This window comes from Thunnus albacares, chromosome 17 (genome assembly GCF_914725855.1).
Source record: "Thunnus albacares chromosome 17, fThuAlb1.1, whole genome shotgun sequence".
Classification (NCBI taxonomy): Eukaryota; Metazoa; Chordata; class Actinopteri; order Scombriformes; family Scombridae; genus Thunnus; species Thunnus albacares.
In genome coordinates this window covers 15,979,180-15,995,000 of record NC_058122.1, presented here as the reverse complement: position 1 = coordinate 15,995,000, position 15,821 = coordinate 15,979,180, and the positions used below count along the sequence as shown (strand labels likewise).

Below are 15,821 nucleotides of genomic sequence, written 5' to 3'. Positions count from 1 at the left end.
CTATACTGACAGCTTCCCATTTCCCCTTAGACTGTGACCTCAGCTTCTCAAAACTGAATTTATCTATGACATTGTACACTGCAAGGCTATAAATTTAAAAACAGTGGGCCTGTCCTTTACTCACAACTACATTTATGCACTATTAAGTGCTGCATGTACCAGTGCCTTTTTTCATTTCATTCAGCAATAGAATAATTATTTGAGGCAAGTTTAAAACTAACTTTAAACTTATGGTCAAAACAGAAGTGGCTTTTTATAGGGGGGGGTTGGGGTAAAACAATGTTTCTTTCAGTTATGTATTAACTGGATTGTAGTCAAAGGTCAATCTCTTGCCTTCACCATGGATACAGTTCCAAGATTTTAAAAATGTTATCCATTATATTAAGAGACCATAATGGCCTAATCTTAGCATCTGCACACTCATTGCCAGTCAGTCTGGAGGGCATCCATTATTGATTGAGTCTGGTTAGTCAGGTTGGTGCCACTTCCTCTCTTTTAAAGAGGCTGCACAAGGCGATTAGCCAAGAGACATTTGTCAGACAGAGATAAGGACTGTGTGTAATGTACATTTAGTGAGCAAGTCAGAATAGGATAACGGCAAAATGATTTCACATAGTCTCAATGAAGAGAGCTGGGGGAAGCGAACTGCGGTTGGGCGGAAACAGAGGTCAATATAGATGAGAGGAAAGTGTAAAGGTAGAGCAGAAAACAAGGACAGCAAAGAGCAGTTTTCTTCCCTTGAAGACCTGCCCTTGTTTCTCCATCACAAGCCAACACACTGTCTATCTGCCAAACCACATAATGAGCAGTCGGACAATCTGACTGGCAGGCTAATTGTGCTGTGCTATGTCAATGAGGAGTGGGTAATGGTGCCTACTGAGCCATGAGCTGCTTATTACTACCCCACTACTACTACAATGTCATGCTTCTACTGCCATGCCACATATTGAACCCCAGCAGATAAATACATTTTTTTCACAAAATCATCATCAGCCAGTTGGTGAAAAAACAGTTAGAACTAGAGTTAGTATGCTTTATTTTAGCAGCTCTAACCAGAGTGTCATTTTATATCTTTTGAGCAGCAATCTTGGATGCAGATAAATGACTGCAGTGAAGTGCATCATGTGGTTGTGAAATAAATGAAGATTTGAAGGATGTTAGACTGCAAATGATACATTAAGTGGTGGCAAAGTGGGGTGTGAGAGGATGCCTCTTTCTTGGATGTAATCAGCTGTTCCACTTATGAATGTTGGTAATGACAAATGAATGATGCTCATGCTCATTCAGTGTTGAATAGGTGTTACTGTGTGAGACGTGGATAATGACTTGTTTTCCTGAGTAAACAAGAAGTACAATGCATTTACATGCGTGTTTGTAACTGTGCACGGACACGTTTCATTCTTACCTGCCGAGTAGGGCTCCTGCCTCTCCACACACATAAACTCCTTCCTCTCGTACTTGGCTCGGATCCATTGTTCCCGCAGGAGCCTGCACAACAGTTGGTGTTAGACACTCAAGCATTGAGCTAATTTGCTGGAAACATCTCATTAACTTACATGAATATCAAGTCTCCGGGCAACATTTCATGCAAAGTCTCAACGGAGGCAATCAAATATTACGTGGCTTGTCTAAAAATCATCATTTAAGGACTGCAATTGATTGAGCAGATACTCGGCAAGTCACCATGCTTAACAAGCTATGTCTCTTTCAACAAATCAGCATCACACTCTTTAATGTAATGGCTTTGTACAGCTCTTCCTTAAGGGCTCAAAGTCTGTCACGCTTAATAGATTTGACTTTTACTCTCTTTTTAATCAAAAATTCCGTTCCTTTGTACACTATAGTCTATTACAAAAACACAATGCAGGTCCATTTTAAAGTAAACTCTCATAGCTCAGTGTTTTGTCATTGCATATTGGGTTAGGGTTTATGCATACCACTGGACGGTTAAGAAGAAACCCTTAAACTGAAATGTTGCTTCCTGTTCATACTGCAGGAACTTGGCATTCTTATCACTGAGAAGTTTCTGTGTCAGCCTTGCCACCAAAACCACTTGATGTCTCTATTTCACTGTATGCACCAATCTGTGGAATAATAATTACAGTTAAAAAAGGTGCTATGCGTAATATTTGATATAAAATAACCACAAAGGATATCAGCAGAGGTTTTCTTCAAAATCAGAACAACCTAAAGCCAGCATGAAGGAAAAGACGAGTTTCTGGAGTCTCTGACTGTGCCATGGATATTTACTCATCCATCTTACATTTATAGTACCTGTTCAGATGTGGCAGAAACATATGGATCAGACATTAATGGAGGAGGACACATCACTTACATGCAGTCTTTATGTGTGGGCTGGTAGTAGAACGCAGGAACTATCTGTTCATATTTGGCCTTGGCAGCATTGTTACCCACAGAGTCCATAAACTGCAGAAGGGAGGAAGAGAAACATCTGATGTTTGAAAGTGATATCTGTGCCTGTATGTGTGTGCTCAGTTGCTTAATGGCTGTGAGTGCATAAATGTGTATTTGGATGATAAGGACAGGTTGCCAGCACAAGCAGGCATTCAAACATAATGAGGAGCTTGCAGCTCAGGGTTCGTGTATCTCCATGTCCAGGGGGATGAAGCCTCTTCTTTTGTGTCTCTGTATTTAACACCGAGTACACTGCTCAGCAAGCAAGGAAACTACACATCACATGAAAATACATGCACACAAAAACACACAAATCAAGGAAACAAAAAAAAGAGAGAAAAGAGGACACAGAGAGAGAATGGCGAATTTTTGGTGCACACATTTTGGTGGACAGCAGTTAATGACACTGGACAAGATGTATAGAAACAATTTCCTTCAGCTAATTCCTACTGGGAATAATTCTGTTTTTAAAGCCAGTAATAAAAACAGAGTCCAAGGATTCAGAGCACACACACCAACACCCAAACACAAAGATCTTGGTTGTGTCTGCCAGCTGCTGGCTCATGCCTTTCAGGCCACAGTAAATTGAGACTGATGACTTGTCTTATTTTTCCAAGCAGAGATGCAGAGGCAGAGCAGTAAGATGAGAGTGATGCTCACAGTGGAGCAGGGTGGGATGGATGAGGGCGAGGCAAGAGACTGCAGACGTTATTTCAGGCCAAGTTTTGGACTGCAATCAATGGCTAATCTTCTCTTGCAAAACACAGGGCTTTCTACTTTGTTCAGGTTTTGAATACTTTAAAAGCATCTCCACACATTAGTAAACAACAGATAGTAAGGACACACCTCCACCTCGGACTTGCTCCATGGATCCAGCAGAAGAGATTTCACTTTGCTGATCTGTGCAATGTTTCTATGGAGGCCTGAGCAGCTGTGACACATGAACACACCCAGGGTGTAAGATGCCCACTCCGGATCTGCAACACAACATAGAGACGTGTGTGTAGCTGCACACAAAAACCACTTTGAGCTCAAAATAACTGAACTCACTGAAACATTTCTGAACTTCCCTCTAACAGACGTTCATGACTCTGACAATATTTGAACCAGGTTGACCTTATCATTGTGGGAATGCAGTACTTTTCACATGTGTATGTGGTTTTTATGTCATTCCTGTGGTGGGATAAGATTCCTAATAATCACACAGTTAACTGGTACCTCTAAAAATGTTGCCTGAAAAAGAAGCAGAGACAGTTAACGATAGAAACCTAGCTCTGTCTTTTAAACAGACGTTCTGGCTGCTCCAACAATTCTGTAATCAATTGTCACTACATCTTAAAAAAAAAAGGTGTGTTCACTTGAGCACACACAGGAAGCCGGTCACCCAGAGGGAAGTGAGCTTGAGTACATGACCTAGATTTCCTCATAAGTAATCAATATTTGGGTGAGAATTATGTCAGACAGGTGATCGGGATCTCAAATCAGACCATCTGGACTGTATTTATGTTTGTGTGAGGACAGAAGTGAGAGAGATGACTGGGCACCACTGATGGTTCACCTTGATTCACCCTGGCACGGTAGTGTTTCATAGATACTATTTCTGCTCACACACAAACACAAAATGTCTGAGAAGTTCACATTTAATGCACTGTTTACACAACAGCAGCTCACATTTGCTTTGTTACCGCAAGCTCTGCAGCAACTGAGCAACACCCGATTAGAAAACATTTCCTTCAGAGTTATGTGTTACATGATGTTATATCAGAGCCAGACATGAATATACATATACTATTAATACATATACCACATTTATAAATGTGTGTACCACAATTAATATACAGTATTGTTGCTGTTTTGTGAATAATGTAAATTCAGAGGTTTGTGCACTGTGTGTATGTACAATATGTTATTCAACACATTGCATTCACACATTTTGCATGCAACATATCAGGCATTGCCACCTTCAATGCCTCGTGTGCCCCAAGAAAACACATCCTGACGACATCTGACATGAAGCAGACATGAACTGAAAAAAAATACTTTTTTTTTTTGTAGAATGTCACACAGTTATGTTCAACATTCATGACATTTCAGAACATCACACAGTTCAAACAGCTCTTTGAAGAGTGGCTCATGAGTGGAGGGAGTGCAGCATGGTCAGCATCAATTTCACAATCAATATATAGCATATTTGTTTTTCAGCAAAAATCCAGGGAGTAAATAACAAGATAGAGTTTATTTATTTATTTATTCTTTATGACAATGTACTGTAAACTGATCAATTTGAATCCATAGACTGACAGAACAGGCAGCAGTTGCAGCTAAGGTGCGAATGGCTGGTTACACGCACACATGCTAAAGGAAATTTTCGTTTTCAGAATCATTACTCTGATCAGTGCAACGTGAGATTGCAGCTGCTGTGGTGAAGTGAAGTGAACCAGCAGAGAACTGGGGCAGAGTCAAGTAGTTTGTATCAGCATGCTGCAACCCTTCAACCACTGCTATTGAAGACCTAGCGAGCGCACAATGCACACATAGCACAACAAACAAAAAAAAAACTATATTACTTCCTTGTGCATAATCACAATGCTACACACGTGCAACACTGCATCTGTGCAAAGGAGACAAGGACTTGGTGTGTAGTTAGCCACTCCCATGTTTTCTGTATTATGTAGACCTACAGCCTGCTGTATTTGAGATAATAAACCAGTCCAAAAGAGAAATCTCCAAACCAGCTTCGAATCAGTATTTAATCCGATCATATTAATGTGCATCCTTCAAGAAATATAAATGAATATACTTTAAGAGAGCTGTATTTATTCTTACTGGCATATGATAAGAGCAGATGTTCTTGTGTATTTACTGATTATGCTGATGGCATCACATTGGATCTCTTCAGTTTAACATACTGAAAAATAATTAGCAAAGCATGACAGGCATAATAAAGTCAACAAATTATTCTAGATCTTTGCGACTTTCACTCACTTTTTCACAAACCACACCTTCTTGTATGTCCATGTGTTAAACTGCAGATCGGATAAACCAACAAGGTGTAACCATCAGGGTGTGTAACCACTTGTCTGCATGGAGAAGTAAGTCAGCCACCAGATTTGGCTCCTCAATCTACATAAAAGGCGTTTGAGTGGATTCCTCACCAGGGAATTAAGAGTATGTATCACTTTTTAACTTTAACGACGCCAGATCTGAAAAGCTGATACGCTGACATGGGTCTGACAGTCTTTCTTATTTATGAAGTTATCTATGACTCCTCATCAAATGTATTGCTCTCCTGTGTCAACTGTTCTGTTTTTCATTGCTATGGCCTGACCACATCGTGACTGTCTGAGAAAAGAAACTGAACGACCTTGTACTCTCTGGCGAATAACTATAGAGGCACACTGAGAAACTATAGTACACAGTTATTATTTGTAGCTTATATCATCTATATTGGGTTATTGTAAAGGTAAGATAGTCAAAGAAGGTTTAAACAGACTGATTTAAGTAGGAAATGGTCATTGTTAGCCAAATCCAGCATCTTTTCACTAATTCCCCTCCACCTGATCACAAACGAAGCCTACCTGCAGCTCCGCAGTCGGCACAGTTTCCATTCCCAGGTTTGCCCACAAGCTGTTTCAAACGCTGTCTGTTCCTTTCTATATCCGAAGCCATAATGCAAATGATTCTGCTTAGAGGCTGAAATCCTCAAACTCTCATGCATCGAAAGTAAGATTGCCGCCGGACGCAGTGGACTGAAATGTAAAAGCGCGTCGTTACGCACCTACACAACTAATGACTGTAACATTGTGGGTGGAGGAGGGTGATTGAAGAGTGGAGCATGGTCAGCATGGTAGATGCTATAAAGCCAACTATAGATAAAACAATACATGCATTTACGTATCCTGTCTCTGTCTGGTTAGTGAGACCCCCAGCGGACACGATGGTAGGAAATCTCACGCTCACGACACTCCCACACGGGGAAGACACCCGCTTTGACCCGCTCGCCTCCACGGCGCCTGGAAACATCTTTTACCGCGTCTTTTTTTTTTTGATCTGTATGTCTTTTTTTTGTTCGCAGATAGAATACCTGCATGAACATGCACGGCAATATAAGTCCAAATTCCCCCCAGCAGTGGGTTACTGTACCTCACCCAAGACATTTTACAAGCCATCTTATTCACTGAAATTATATTGTTCTATTATTTGTAAGTGTTACTATTGTTTAATTTTAATATTTTATAAATTTAAACCTCCCCACTTTATGGTCTGCTGGCAAGTATGTACTTGTGGTACTTAATCTATATAGGAAATTCAATTTATGTAGTTTATTGCTTAAAACAGTCGAATTTTGGAGTGTTGTCATTTGTGATTTGACCTGTGCTTAGGTTAAGGTCAGCAGAACAATAAGCCTTTTTGACAGAGGACTTTTTTAAAGGAAGGGAAAAAACGTGTCAATAATTAAGTTAATGATCTACCAACTTGAGCTCTACTGAGTAACACCGACACACTAGAGGCTGACATGGTAACAGGTACAAGACACAACTGTATGTAAAGTATCACAAGTTGAATCCAACAGTCTAAACTAAAACTGAACATTGTAACCTTTAGTGTGAGTTGTATTGTATCTATATTATGTTCCTGATATTTTGTCCACTGCCTGTAGTGTTTTCCACTTTATGACAAACAATACATGTATCATGTATCAACTGTAATAATAGCTCCAAGCGAACACTTTGTCTTTCAGAATCTTGACCTGACGAATACAAACTGACCTCACATACTGCGGATGTTTCAGCATTTTTATTTTTCAAAATGTCTAAAAATTCAACACATGCTAAAAAGGAGTCACAATTTGAGCTAAATCTTGATAGATCTCATTGGAGCTCAAACTCAGCCTGAAACAACACAAATACTGAGTCAGCTTGTCAGAATCAACTTAACAAAAGGAAATATTAAAAGAAACTCACATTTGCACATTAAAAAAAAAACAACAACAAAAAAAACCTGTCCGCTTTCTACATGCAGGCAGATGTTTATGTTGGCTACGATGCAGATTTTTATTTTTCTGGTGAGTCCATAAGGTCTGAGAAAGCAGGAACGGTGATCCGGTGTCAGATCACTTGATATCCGGAGGCAGGAAAATCGTCTATCTGGAGGAGTTAGAGCTGGAACGAGAGCGGTGACGCCTGCGACCAGGAGATCTGGAGCGAGAGCGGCGGCGTGCTGGGGATCGCCTCCTCGGGGAGCGGGACCTGAAACAACATAAAAAAATATATTTATTAAACTTCAGTGGTGGAAGGAGATTGACCGGTCTGAACCGTGAAAAAAAATCATTCAAAAGTAGAATATATTTTAGGAAATTTGAGGCAAAGGATGTCATAAGACTGACCTTCTCCTCATGCGTGGTGGGCTGCGACGCCACATAGGTGGTGGTGGAGGCATTCTGCGAGGGGGAGAGGGTCTACGAGGGGGAGGCCGGACACGTTGAGGCAGCACAGCAGACGCAGTGATTTCCTGTCCGTCAATCTGACCTATCAATAACAGAGTAATAACAGAAGATTATTCAACATAAACACACATGTCTGTGAGACAGAGGCAGTAAAGTGAAAATGATCTCCTACCTCCGTCCATGTGTTTGAGGGCCTTCTGGGCCTCCTCAGGAGTCTCAAACTCCACATAAGCGTAGCCCCTGGACAGGTGTGGGTAAAGCCTGTCCATCGCCATGTCAACCATTTTGATTTTCCCATAAGTGGAAAAGATCTCCTGGATGTGTTCCTGTGGAAAAAAAAGACATGGTATGCTTATCAGAACTGTGGTACCAAAAAAGTTCCAACTATCTGTGGAAAAATGTTATCGTTCACGTACAAAATCATCCAACTGCAGAGAAAAAGACAAAGAAAATGGGTCCAGGAAGGACAATTAACAGGGCTCAGACTTCAGAGAGCATCAGAGCACTCTACCTCTACTTTTAATTTAATTTATTAAAAATAAACTAAAATAATGTTTTTTCAGTACAGTCTACATGGATACTCATTTATCCCAATCATTCAGAAATGAGACTTATAAGTCAGCATATGACATAGCATTTTGGTCCCCAAGATGATGAACATGGTTGTTCTTTTCTACCTAGCATGGTGTTTCTGAGATTATGTCATTATGATAAATTAGGGACTTGTGAACACACTTAAAATTTTCAAGTGACTGGGATTCATCAAAAGACTACAGAATTAAATATAAAATATGCTTCTGTAATTTTTGAATAATCTGCGATGAATTCTTTTGTCCAAACACACTTTATACACACATACACTTACATTTTCAAGCATTTTATGAATTAGACTCAATGTTGGCAAAACCCCCTAATTTTTCTTAAAATTAGGCCAGATTTGATCCAACAAACTAAGCTTTCATGTCCTCTGTCATGGTCATTTAAGGCAGCAATGTGTTTCCTCACTGTATTTGTGTTCTGTTATAAAAAGCTTAACCATTTCTCAGCTGACCTTGGTGACATTCCTGGTCAGCCGCCCTAAGTGAACTTTAGTTGGTTTGGGGCTTGGGCTTCTTTTCCTTCTCTCTTTATCATCTCCCCTCTTCTGTGTTTTGGACCTGGAGAATCACAAACAAAGCACTGATTAACTTCATCAGGATTTAAACAAGTAAAACTACAAGAAATGACAGTGTATAAATATTGTGTAATTGTATCAGATGAAGTGACCCACGCTGAGCGGGAGCGTCGACGGTTGTCATGGCGTCGGCGGCTGGGGCTGGGAGAGCCAGAGGAACTGGAAGAAGAGGAGGAACGAGAGCTAGAAGAACCAGAGCGGCTGGACCCAGATGAACTGGATCCACTGGAGGAACCTGAGCTGGAACCAGAGCTGCTGCTTGAAGTAGAGCTAGATCTGGACCTGGTTATTGTGAAAACAAATAAAAACAGGTTTGGTTAAACATATGCATATTTAAGACTGCTTTTATTACCAATATCAACACAAATAATCTCATTATAAGGCGTCTTAGAAAACAAACCTGCTGCTGCTGCTGCCAGTAGAAGCACTGCGGCGTTTCCTTACTTTCTCCCGTCCTCTCTCCTTGTCTCCGTCCTTGGTACCAGTCTTTTCTTTACCTCTGTCTTTTGTTTTTTCCTCCTCCTTCCTCTTGGTGGGTGATGGTGCCCTAAAGTTAGAGGCAAACTGTTGTTACTTTGAGATTATATAAATTGTGGATGGCACAAATGAGTGTAGGGCTGCCTGCAACTGATGATTATTGTCATTGTTAATATGTATATTGAGACTTTTTGATTAATCTATGTATAATATAGGCCTAGTTCTACTTTTAAAAGGCTGGCACTAGCAAGACAGTGACTACAGATTGTATTGATCAAATTGTAACTAAATTGCTGCATTGTTGTGGAACTCTAACAATTTCTTCGCAATTTAAATGTTTACTGGGCATCCGTATAACACTGGTTCTCAAACTTTTTCACGTTCCTTAAACTGACACAAATTAGACTACGGACCCCCATTTGGTAATATTTTGTCCCGGGGTCCCCCATTTTATGCTTTTCAGATGTTTTATTACAGAGAGTGTATGAAATCCATGACCAAAATAGTCATACATTTTGCCATTGTGTTACTTATGGATGGAATTATAGTGAAAATTAATTATTCCTCTTTTTGCTGGGGACCCCCTGGAACCCACTCAGGGACCCTTGATGGTCCTCGGACCCCACTTTGAGAACCACTATCATATAGCATTTTATATCATCATAAAGTCATCCTTGAAACATCTCAGTCGAGTTAACTTTATAGCAACAAACCCCCGGACAGAAATCCGCCGCCATTGATTTTCATTCAACTGACTCGTCAAAACAAGCAGCAGGAAGCCACGGGGCCGCTTTTGTCGCTGACTGCTCTCTTCATGAAGTATACATACGGTTAGAAAATGCGGCATGACTTTTTGCATGTAGTAAAATATATTTGGGAATAAGAATAACTTAATTACAGTCCAATGAAAGCGTAGAAGTACTTACATTTCTTTCAATGGATGCGCCTTTGCTTCTACCGCTCGCTTGCGGCCTGAGGAACCGTCGCTTAGTGATGACGACAAGAGGAAGTTACGTACCAATCTGAGCGCCACATACAACTGATTTGTTTATTTATGTTGTTGTCGACTAAAAAGATGTTAAGGTTTGTACGGTTACATCACAGCTATGCAATGACGAAATATTTCATCATGGTACGTGGAATTTAATCGATTAGTAAGCACCAATCGATCGTATTTCTTGCCAACAAGGTGAGCGCTTCACTTTATAAGATACTGTGCTAAACTGTTGTCGTTAGCTCGCTAAGCTAACATCTGGTAGTTACAGATAAACTGGATCACCACTGTGCTGCAGCGTATTCGAGCAAACACGACGAAATACAACTTTTTTCCAAATTTGCAATGTAGCTGTAACATGATTCTATAGCTAGGCTAATCTATCGCTAGAATAGTTGCAAATTAGCATTAAAATAAAGACGTATTGTGGTAACTGTCTACTCTGGATTTGTCCCATTACCCACTTTATAAATTAACTACTTTTTAACTTGTATTATGGATTGCATTATTATTTTTGTGTTAAAGATCCCCTCCAGACATGTTTAAGATGTATACAAAATACTCTCCTGAATAATAATGTGTGTCTGATATGGTTTTTCCACAAAAAAAGTTCAAATTACCATGTTAAAATGTGTAAAATTGCATCTACCCCTTCTCCCTCATTAGAAATTCCTGAATTTATAAATATGCAAATATATTTAATTTCAGAGTTTTAACTGCTGGGCTCAAGATTTCTCCTACTTTACTGTAAAGTCCATTCTCAGTGTGTGTGCACTGAAGGCTTCAAGTTTCCACATCACACTTGTGTAAGTTGAATATAGGACCAGGATTCCACTTTGAGCAGATGAATGTGCAAAGAGCATCAAACTCTGCACATACATCATTCTGCACAGTGAAGCTCAATCATTCAACAGTAGGAACAAAAAGAAAAACATATTTTTGAGTGGAGGGGGACTTCAACCAGTAATCACCTTGCCTTGTTACGGATTTATCGAGTAAAATTATGTTGTGACCCAAAAATGAAGCAGTTGTGATCTAGTTTTTATCATGTGTGGATCAGTATATGTTTATACTTCAATAACCATGGAATCTTAATCTAATCATGTACATTAGGTATTATACATTTTTATAGACACTGTAGGCTACAATGTCCTCAAATTAGACATTGATTGGATGTTTTTCTTGTTAAAACAACATATATAACTCATGTTAATAATAATGAGGAAAGTTTGTTTTACAGAGATTCGTTGGTACTGTGTAATAACAAGTGTTTCTGGATATGACAAGATAAAGTAATACATTGTTATGACGACAAAAGTTTCTTGTTACTATGGAATAATTTGTTATTAGGGCTGCAACTTATGATTATTTTCATTTTCGGTTAATCTGTTGATTGTTTTCTCAATTAATCGGTAGTTCTTTGGTCTATAAGCCAGAAAATGTTGAAAAATGGTGATCACTGTTTTCCAGAGCCCAAGATGATGTGCTCAAATGTCTTTTTTTGTCTTGACCAATAGTCCACAACCCAAAGATATTCAGTTTACTATCATAGATGACTAAAAAAACTAGAACATATTTACATTTGAGAAGTTGGAATCAGAGGATTTGGACATTTTTTTCTCAAAAAATGAGTCAAAGCAATTAGCCTAATTGACTATCAAAATGGTTGGCAATTAATTTTTTCTGTCAATCATTGCAACTCTGTTTGACATTATCTAAAAATTAGAGTTGTAGATTAGTCTCTATGGGAAAGAAAATTACAATCTAAAAGGGATCCCTTGAGAAACTGCAAATTTTTCTATTGGTGGTACCAATATGCTCCTGTATTACTGGTATTTTCCATTACAAGAAGACATTCATGACTGCAGCACCTTTAGTCACACATGATTCACACGTTTTATCCTACATTTATTTCTCAGCACTAAACATACACCAAATGCTGGTTACAGTTTTTTCTTAAATGACTTTTACAGTGAAAAACAACTGATTTCACTAAGTTGCTCTGGAGTGAGAGACCATGGGCCGGCTGGATGATGCTGCCAAACGCAAAGTGGTGGAGCTGCGGAAGGCTGGTCTGAGTTTCCGTAAGATCAAAGCTGTGCTGGAGCTGGAGAACATCAAGGTGTCAGCCCAGGCCATCTACCTGTTTCTGAGGGAGTTCCAGGGGAGGCCACCAGGGAGGGTGAGACCTGGGGAGGCTGGAAGCAACACAACGTCAGCACAGGTGCATACTCACGCTGGGGGAATACGAGAAAGCTGGAGTAACATTCATCTCCAAAACCTACTGAAGGAGGCATGTCACCATGCTAGCTTTTCAGCAGCTCCAGACGTTGCCAAACAGACATCCACAAAACCAGAGACTAATGCAAAACCATCTGGATCCGGGGAAACCAGTGGAGGCAGCAGGTTAGAGCGGCAACACGAGGGAGATAAGGAAGAAAATGACATCCAGATTGTTAGTGTCACCTCTCTTGCTCAGAACAGCCAACAAAGAGGTCTGCAGTCCACTGTGACAAGAGCAGAGGCAAATGCTGTGTCTTCCACAGGAACAGCATCTGCAGCATTCATGAGGAGGAGAGTTACGCCTTCTCCAGCCACTAATTCAATGTTGGCAGCTCGTAAAAGGCTTTTGGATAAAGCTCTGTCACACAGGATGAAGGTACCTACCTAGACATTACATCTGTCATGTGGCACAATCCTATTTGTTAGGTTTGTAGTCGTCTATAAGAGCATCAAAGCTGTGTAATTTGTTGAATACTGTAAGCAGCAAATTAGTAGTCTTACATGTACAACTTATTTTTAAACAGTCACTCCACCAGGTGGCAGCATTGGTGAGGAGAGATCACTCAGGTGTCCAAGGTGCTGATTTGAGGAATACAGTGCCACAACCGCCTGAGACATATGATCTGACCGCTGAAAAGGTGAGAAAAGGTCAAACTTCAAATGCCATAAAATTTCCAGCAATTATCTCTTTATTCACATAACTACAGAGAGCACCTTGCCTTTGTTATTGACAGACTATAACTGTTAAGTCAAGGATTATGTTTGCATAGTGAATCATACTGTCTTCACACCAGTTCCTGGATATACCTCTGAGTTTTTGCTGACTAGATCCTGTTTTAAGCACACAAAAACCTCAGATACAGTGTTCTGCAGTGTGGTACTTTTAAAGGTGAGGTTAGAAAACTTGTACTCAAACAAAAATACACAAACTAATTGAGACTGTATGAAATTGTAAATTAGTACCAGGTATTCCAGCATAAAGCTGCCAGTTGATTAGTGGCCCCTTAGCAAAAAATAACTGGGTATTCTCCTTTTTGTGTTTTGTCCTGAGTCTGGGAGCCTGGCCATGCTTAAGACTCTGTCTTTATTCTCATATTTGTTACTAAGATTGCACTATAATCTTTCATAGTGTTCCACTAGTTTAATTTCTATCTTTTCAATGTTTCACAGACTGTCATGGAGTGTCAGCCTGGAGGAGGCAGTGTCCCTAGGCGGTTTTTCACAGAGAGACCAGGAGTGTCTGTCCGTTCCCTTCATCCTCCCCCTCGGGCTGGCATTCGGCTTCCTAACCGGCCACCAGCACCTTTAACATCCTCAGCTCCTGGGGGTCCTGTCATCCGCCTACAGACCCCTGGAGGCCAGGGTGCCACTCGCAGTGAGGGGAACCCAAGCCCCAAGCAGGCAGTCCAAGACCCTGGAGGGAGAGGTGGTCTGCAGGATCAGATTCACACCCTAAGCTCTGAGGTACGCAGCTTGGGCCTGGCAGTGAAGATGCTGGTGGAACAGCAGTGCCGCCAGGAGAGGGAGCAGGCGCAGCAGACACACATTCAGAAGCAGATCCTCAGCACTTTACAGAACCTGACTTCCAAACTGGGACGTTGTAGCAGTGTTCAACAACAGCACAACAAAACGCCATCACCCTCTGCTTTGCCGAGTGCCTCTGCATCTTCCTCCTTCAGCCAAGACACCTTCAACTTCAGCCAAGGCACATACACTCAGTGCAGCCTAACCCAGCCAAGCTATAACTCTCTAGAGAGTTTAGAAACTGTAGAGGCCTTCAAACTGCCAGGACTGAGTCCTACAAGCATGAATGGGTTCCCACCATGTAGCAGCACTGAGAGCCTCCCACTTACTCACACTCCTCCTCAAACGCAACCTTATGCAGCTGCATACCCACAGCAAAACAGTCAAACAGTCATGCCACTGTACACACAGTCCTATGTGTCTACATTCAGCCAATCACATTCTCAGACATACAGAGGATCAGAGAGTAAAACATCTGATTTCCAAAGCAGCTGTTCAGGGAGGACTCTGCAGGACTGCAGTGTGTCCACGCAGCCGGTGATGAACTCCAACCTCTCTCCACAGGATCAGCAGGTCAATATTATCAAAGTGGAGGGACCTTAGAGGGCTACAGATTCCACACAGGTCTGGGTGTCTTTGGTGTTTTGGGACCATAAGGGCTTGGATGTGTTTTTTTTTTTTAGAGTCACTTTAGTGTAGTAATTTAAGGCACACATCTTTTTACAACATATACTGTAGCATTTTTTTAATTAATTTATTTCCAAAGTACATTTTAAGAGAATACAAACAGCAATAGAATAAAGGGATTATAATGCTGTAGTAATAATATGGTTATAACTATAGGCAATGACCAACTGAAAATGACAAATTATGCGAAATTCTTGTTTATTTTGTATCTGTTTATTTTGTATCACTAGGAATGACATTATGAACTGTTCGTTTTCATACGTCTATGCTAACTGCAAAAAAATAAAGAGATGGTTATGATCCAAAGCATGTTCCTTTATTTTAATATGTAAGGCAGTGTGTGAGAAGCTAACATATTGAGATGTTTTCCACACAAACATAGTACTTTCAATGTTATTGTTATAAAGTTGTGTTTACAACTAGAACATAAGATCATCATTTTGACAGTGTACAGCTGTCAGCTGTACAGAGAGCAGGGTTCTTGCTGAAGCTTGCTAAAGTTACAGTTCATATCGTTAATCCTGAGTGCAATGCAAGAGCTGCAGGAAACAGCAGAGGCAGTTATCCAAATAGTTTCAAATAGGATGACCAAATCTACACCAACCAAGCTAAACTAAATGAGATAAACAAAATGCTCTTTGTGCAAAATAATTGCTTTGGTTTTGTGTATTTGCAAGTGTTTTCTGAGTTGAACTATTTATTTATCCACCATTATCTATTGATTTAGCAACTTCATATTGTGGTACAAGTGATACAAAAACAAGATTCAAACTATATAGTAAAATTTCTTGGAAATCATTTCAAAATATATATTTTTAAAA

At 40.2% G+C, this 15,821-nt stretch overlaps 3 protein-coding genes and 1 long non-coding RNA gene across 6 annotated transcripts in view; 2 read left to right on the top strand and 2 right to left on the bottom strand.

Annotated features, from left to right (window-relative positions):
- LOC122966191 (arf-GAP with dual PH domain-containing protein 1-like) overlaps positions 1–6,618 on the bottom strand; it is a 13,851-nt gene extending 7,233 nt beyond the window's left edge. Inside the window, exons 1-4 of the mRNA XM_044330201.1 lie at positions 5,994–6,618; positions 3,262–3,392; positions 2,336–2,427; positions 1,406–1,488 (exon numbers count right to left, since the gene is read on the bottom strand). Of these exons, the coding sequence (XP_044186136.1) occupies positions 1,406–1,488; positions 2,336–2,427; positions 3,262–3,392; positions 5,994–6,084 (397 nt within the window). The 5' untranslated portion in view covers positions 6,085–6,618. The remainder of the gene's footprint in view (positions 1–1,405; positions 1,489–2,335; positions 2,428–3,261; positions 3,393–5,993) is intronic.
- On the top strand, positions 3,760–9,229 carry LOC122966199. The gene is made up of 3 exons (XR_006398347.1): positions 3,760–3,992; positions 5,448–5,583; positions 9,118–9,229. It is a non-coding gene; the product is annotated as an uncharacterized LOC122966199 (long non-coding RNA).
- On the bottom strand, positions 7,198–10,520 carry LOC122966195 (RNA-binding protein with serine-rich domain 1-like). The gene is made up of 7 exons (XM_044330206.1): positions 10,439–10,520; positions 9,436–9,582; positions 9,132–9,317; positions 8,913–9,018; positions 8,034–8,187; positions 7,802–7,943; positions 7,198–7,664 (listed from the first exon to the last, which is right to left on the bottom strand). Coding segments are annotated over exons 1-7 (843 nt in total). The 5' UTR covers positions 10,441–10,520; the 3' UTR covers positions 7,198–7,558.
- LOC122966186 lies at positions 10,514–15,306 on the top strand. 3 transcript variants are annotated; one of them, XM_044330194.1, is made up of 5 exons: positions 10,549–10,701; positions 11,215–11,312; positions 12,480–13,165; positions 13,314–13,427; positions 13,960–15,306. In XM_044330194.1, the coding sequence occupies exons 3-5, from the start codon at positions 12,524–12,526 to the stop codon at positions 14,914–14,916; spliced, it is 1,713 nt and encodes a 570-aa protein (XP_044186129.1). In that variant the 5' UTR covers positions 10,549–10,701; positions 11,215–11,312; positions 12,480–12,523; the 3' UTR covers positions 14,917–15,306. The 3 variants fall into 3 exon arrangements, with proteins under 3 accessions (XP_044186131.1, XP_044186129.1, XP_044186130.1); XM_044330196.1 differs by lacking the exon at positions 11,215–11,312 and having other exon boundaries at positions 10,514–10,595; XM_044330195.1 differs by lacking the exon at positions 11,215–11,312.
- The last annotated feature ends 515 nt before the right edge of the window (positions 15,307–15,821 follow it).

Bases quoted from the DNA above. Each gene is read 5' to 3' on its own strand.
- LOC122966195 (XM_044330206.1), bottom strand. The intron at 9,318-9,435 runs GTTTGTTTTCTA...CACAATAACCAG, and splicing joins ACTGGCAGCAGCAGCAGCAG to GTCCAGATCTAGCTCTACTT. The intron at 7,944-8,033 runs GTAGGAGATCAT...TGTTATTGATAG, and splicing joins CCTCAAACACATGGACGGAG to GTCAGATTGACGGACAGGAA.
- LOC122966186 (XM_044330196.1), top strand. From the start codon at position 12,524: ATGGGCCGGCTGGATGATGCTGCCAAACGCAAAGTGGTGGAGCTGCGG. The intron at 13,166-13,313 runs GTACCTACCTAG...ATTTTTAAACAG, and splicing joins CTCTGTCACACAGGATGAAG to TCACTCCACCAGGTGGCAGC. The intron at 13,428-13,959 runs GTGAGAAAAGGT...AATGTTTCACAG, and splicing joins ATGATCTGACCGCTGAAAAG to ACTGTCATGGAGTGTCAGCC.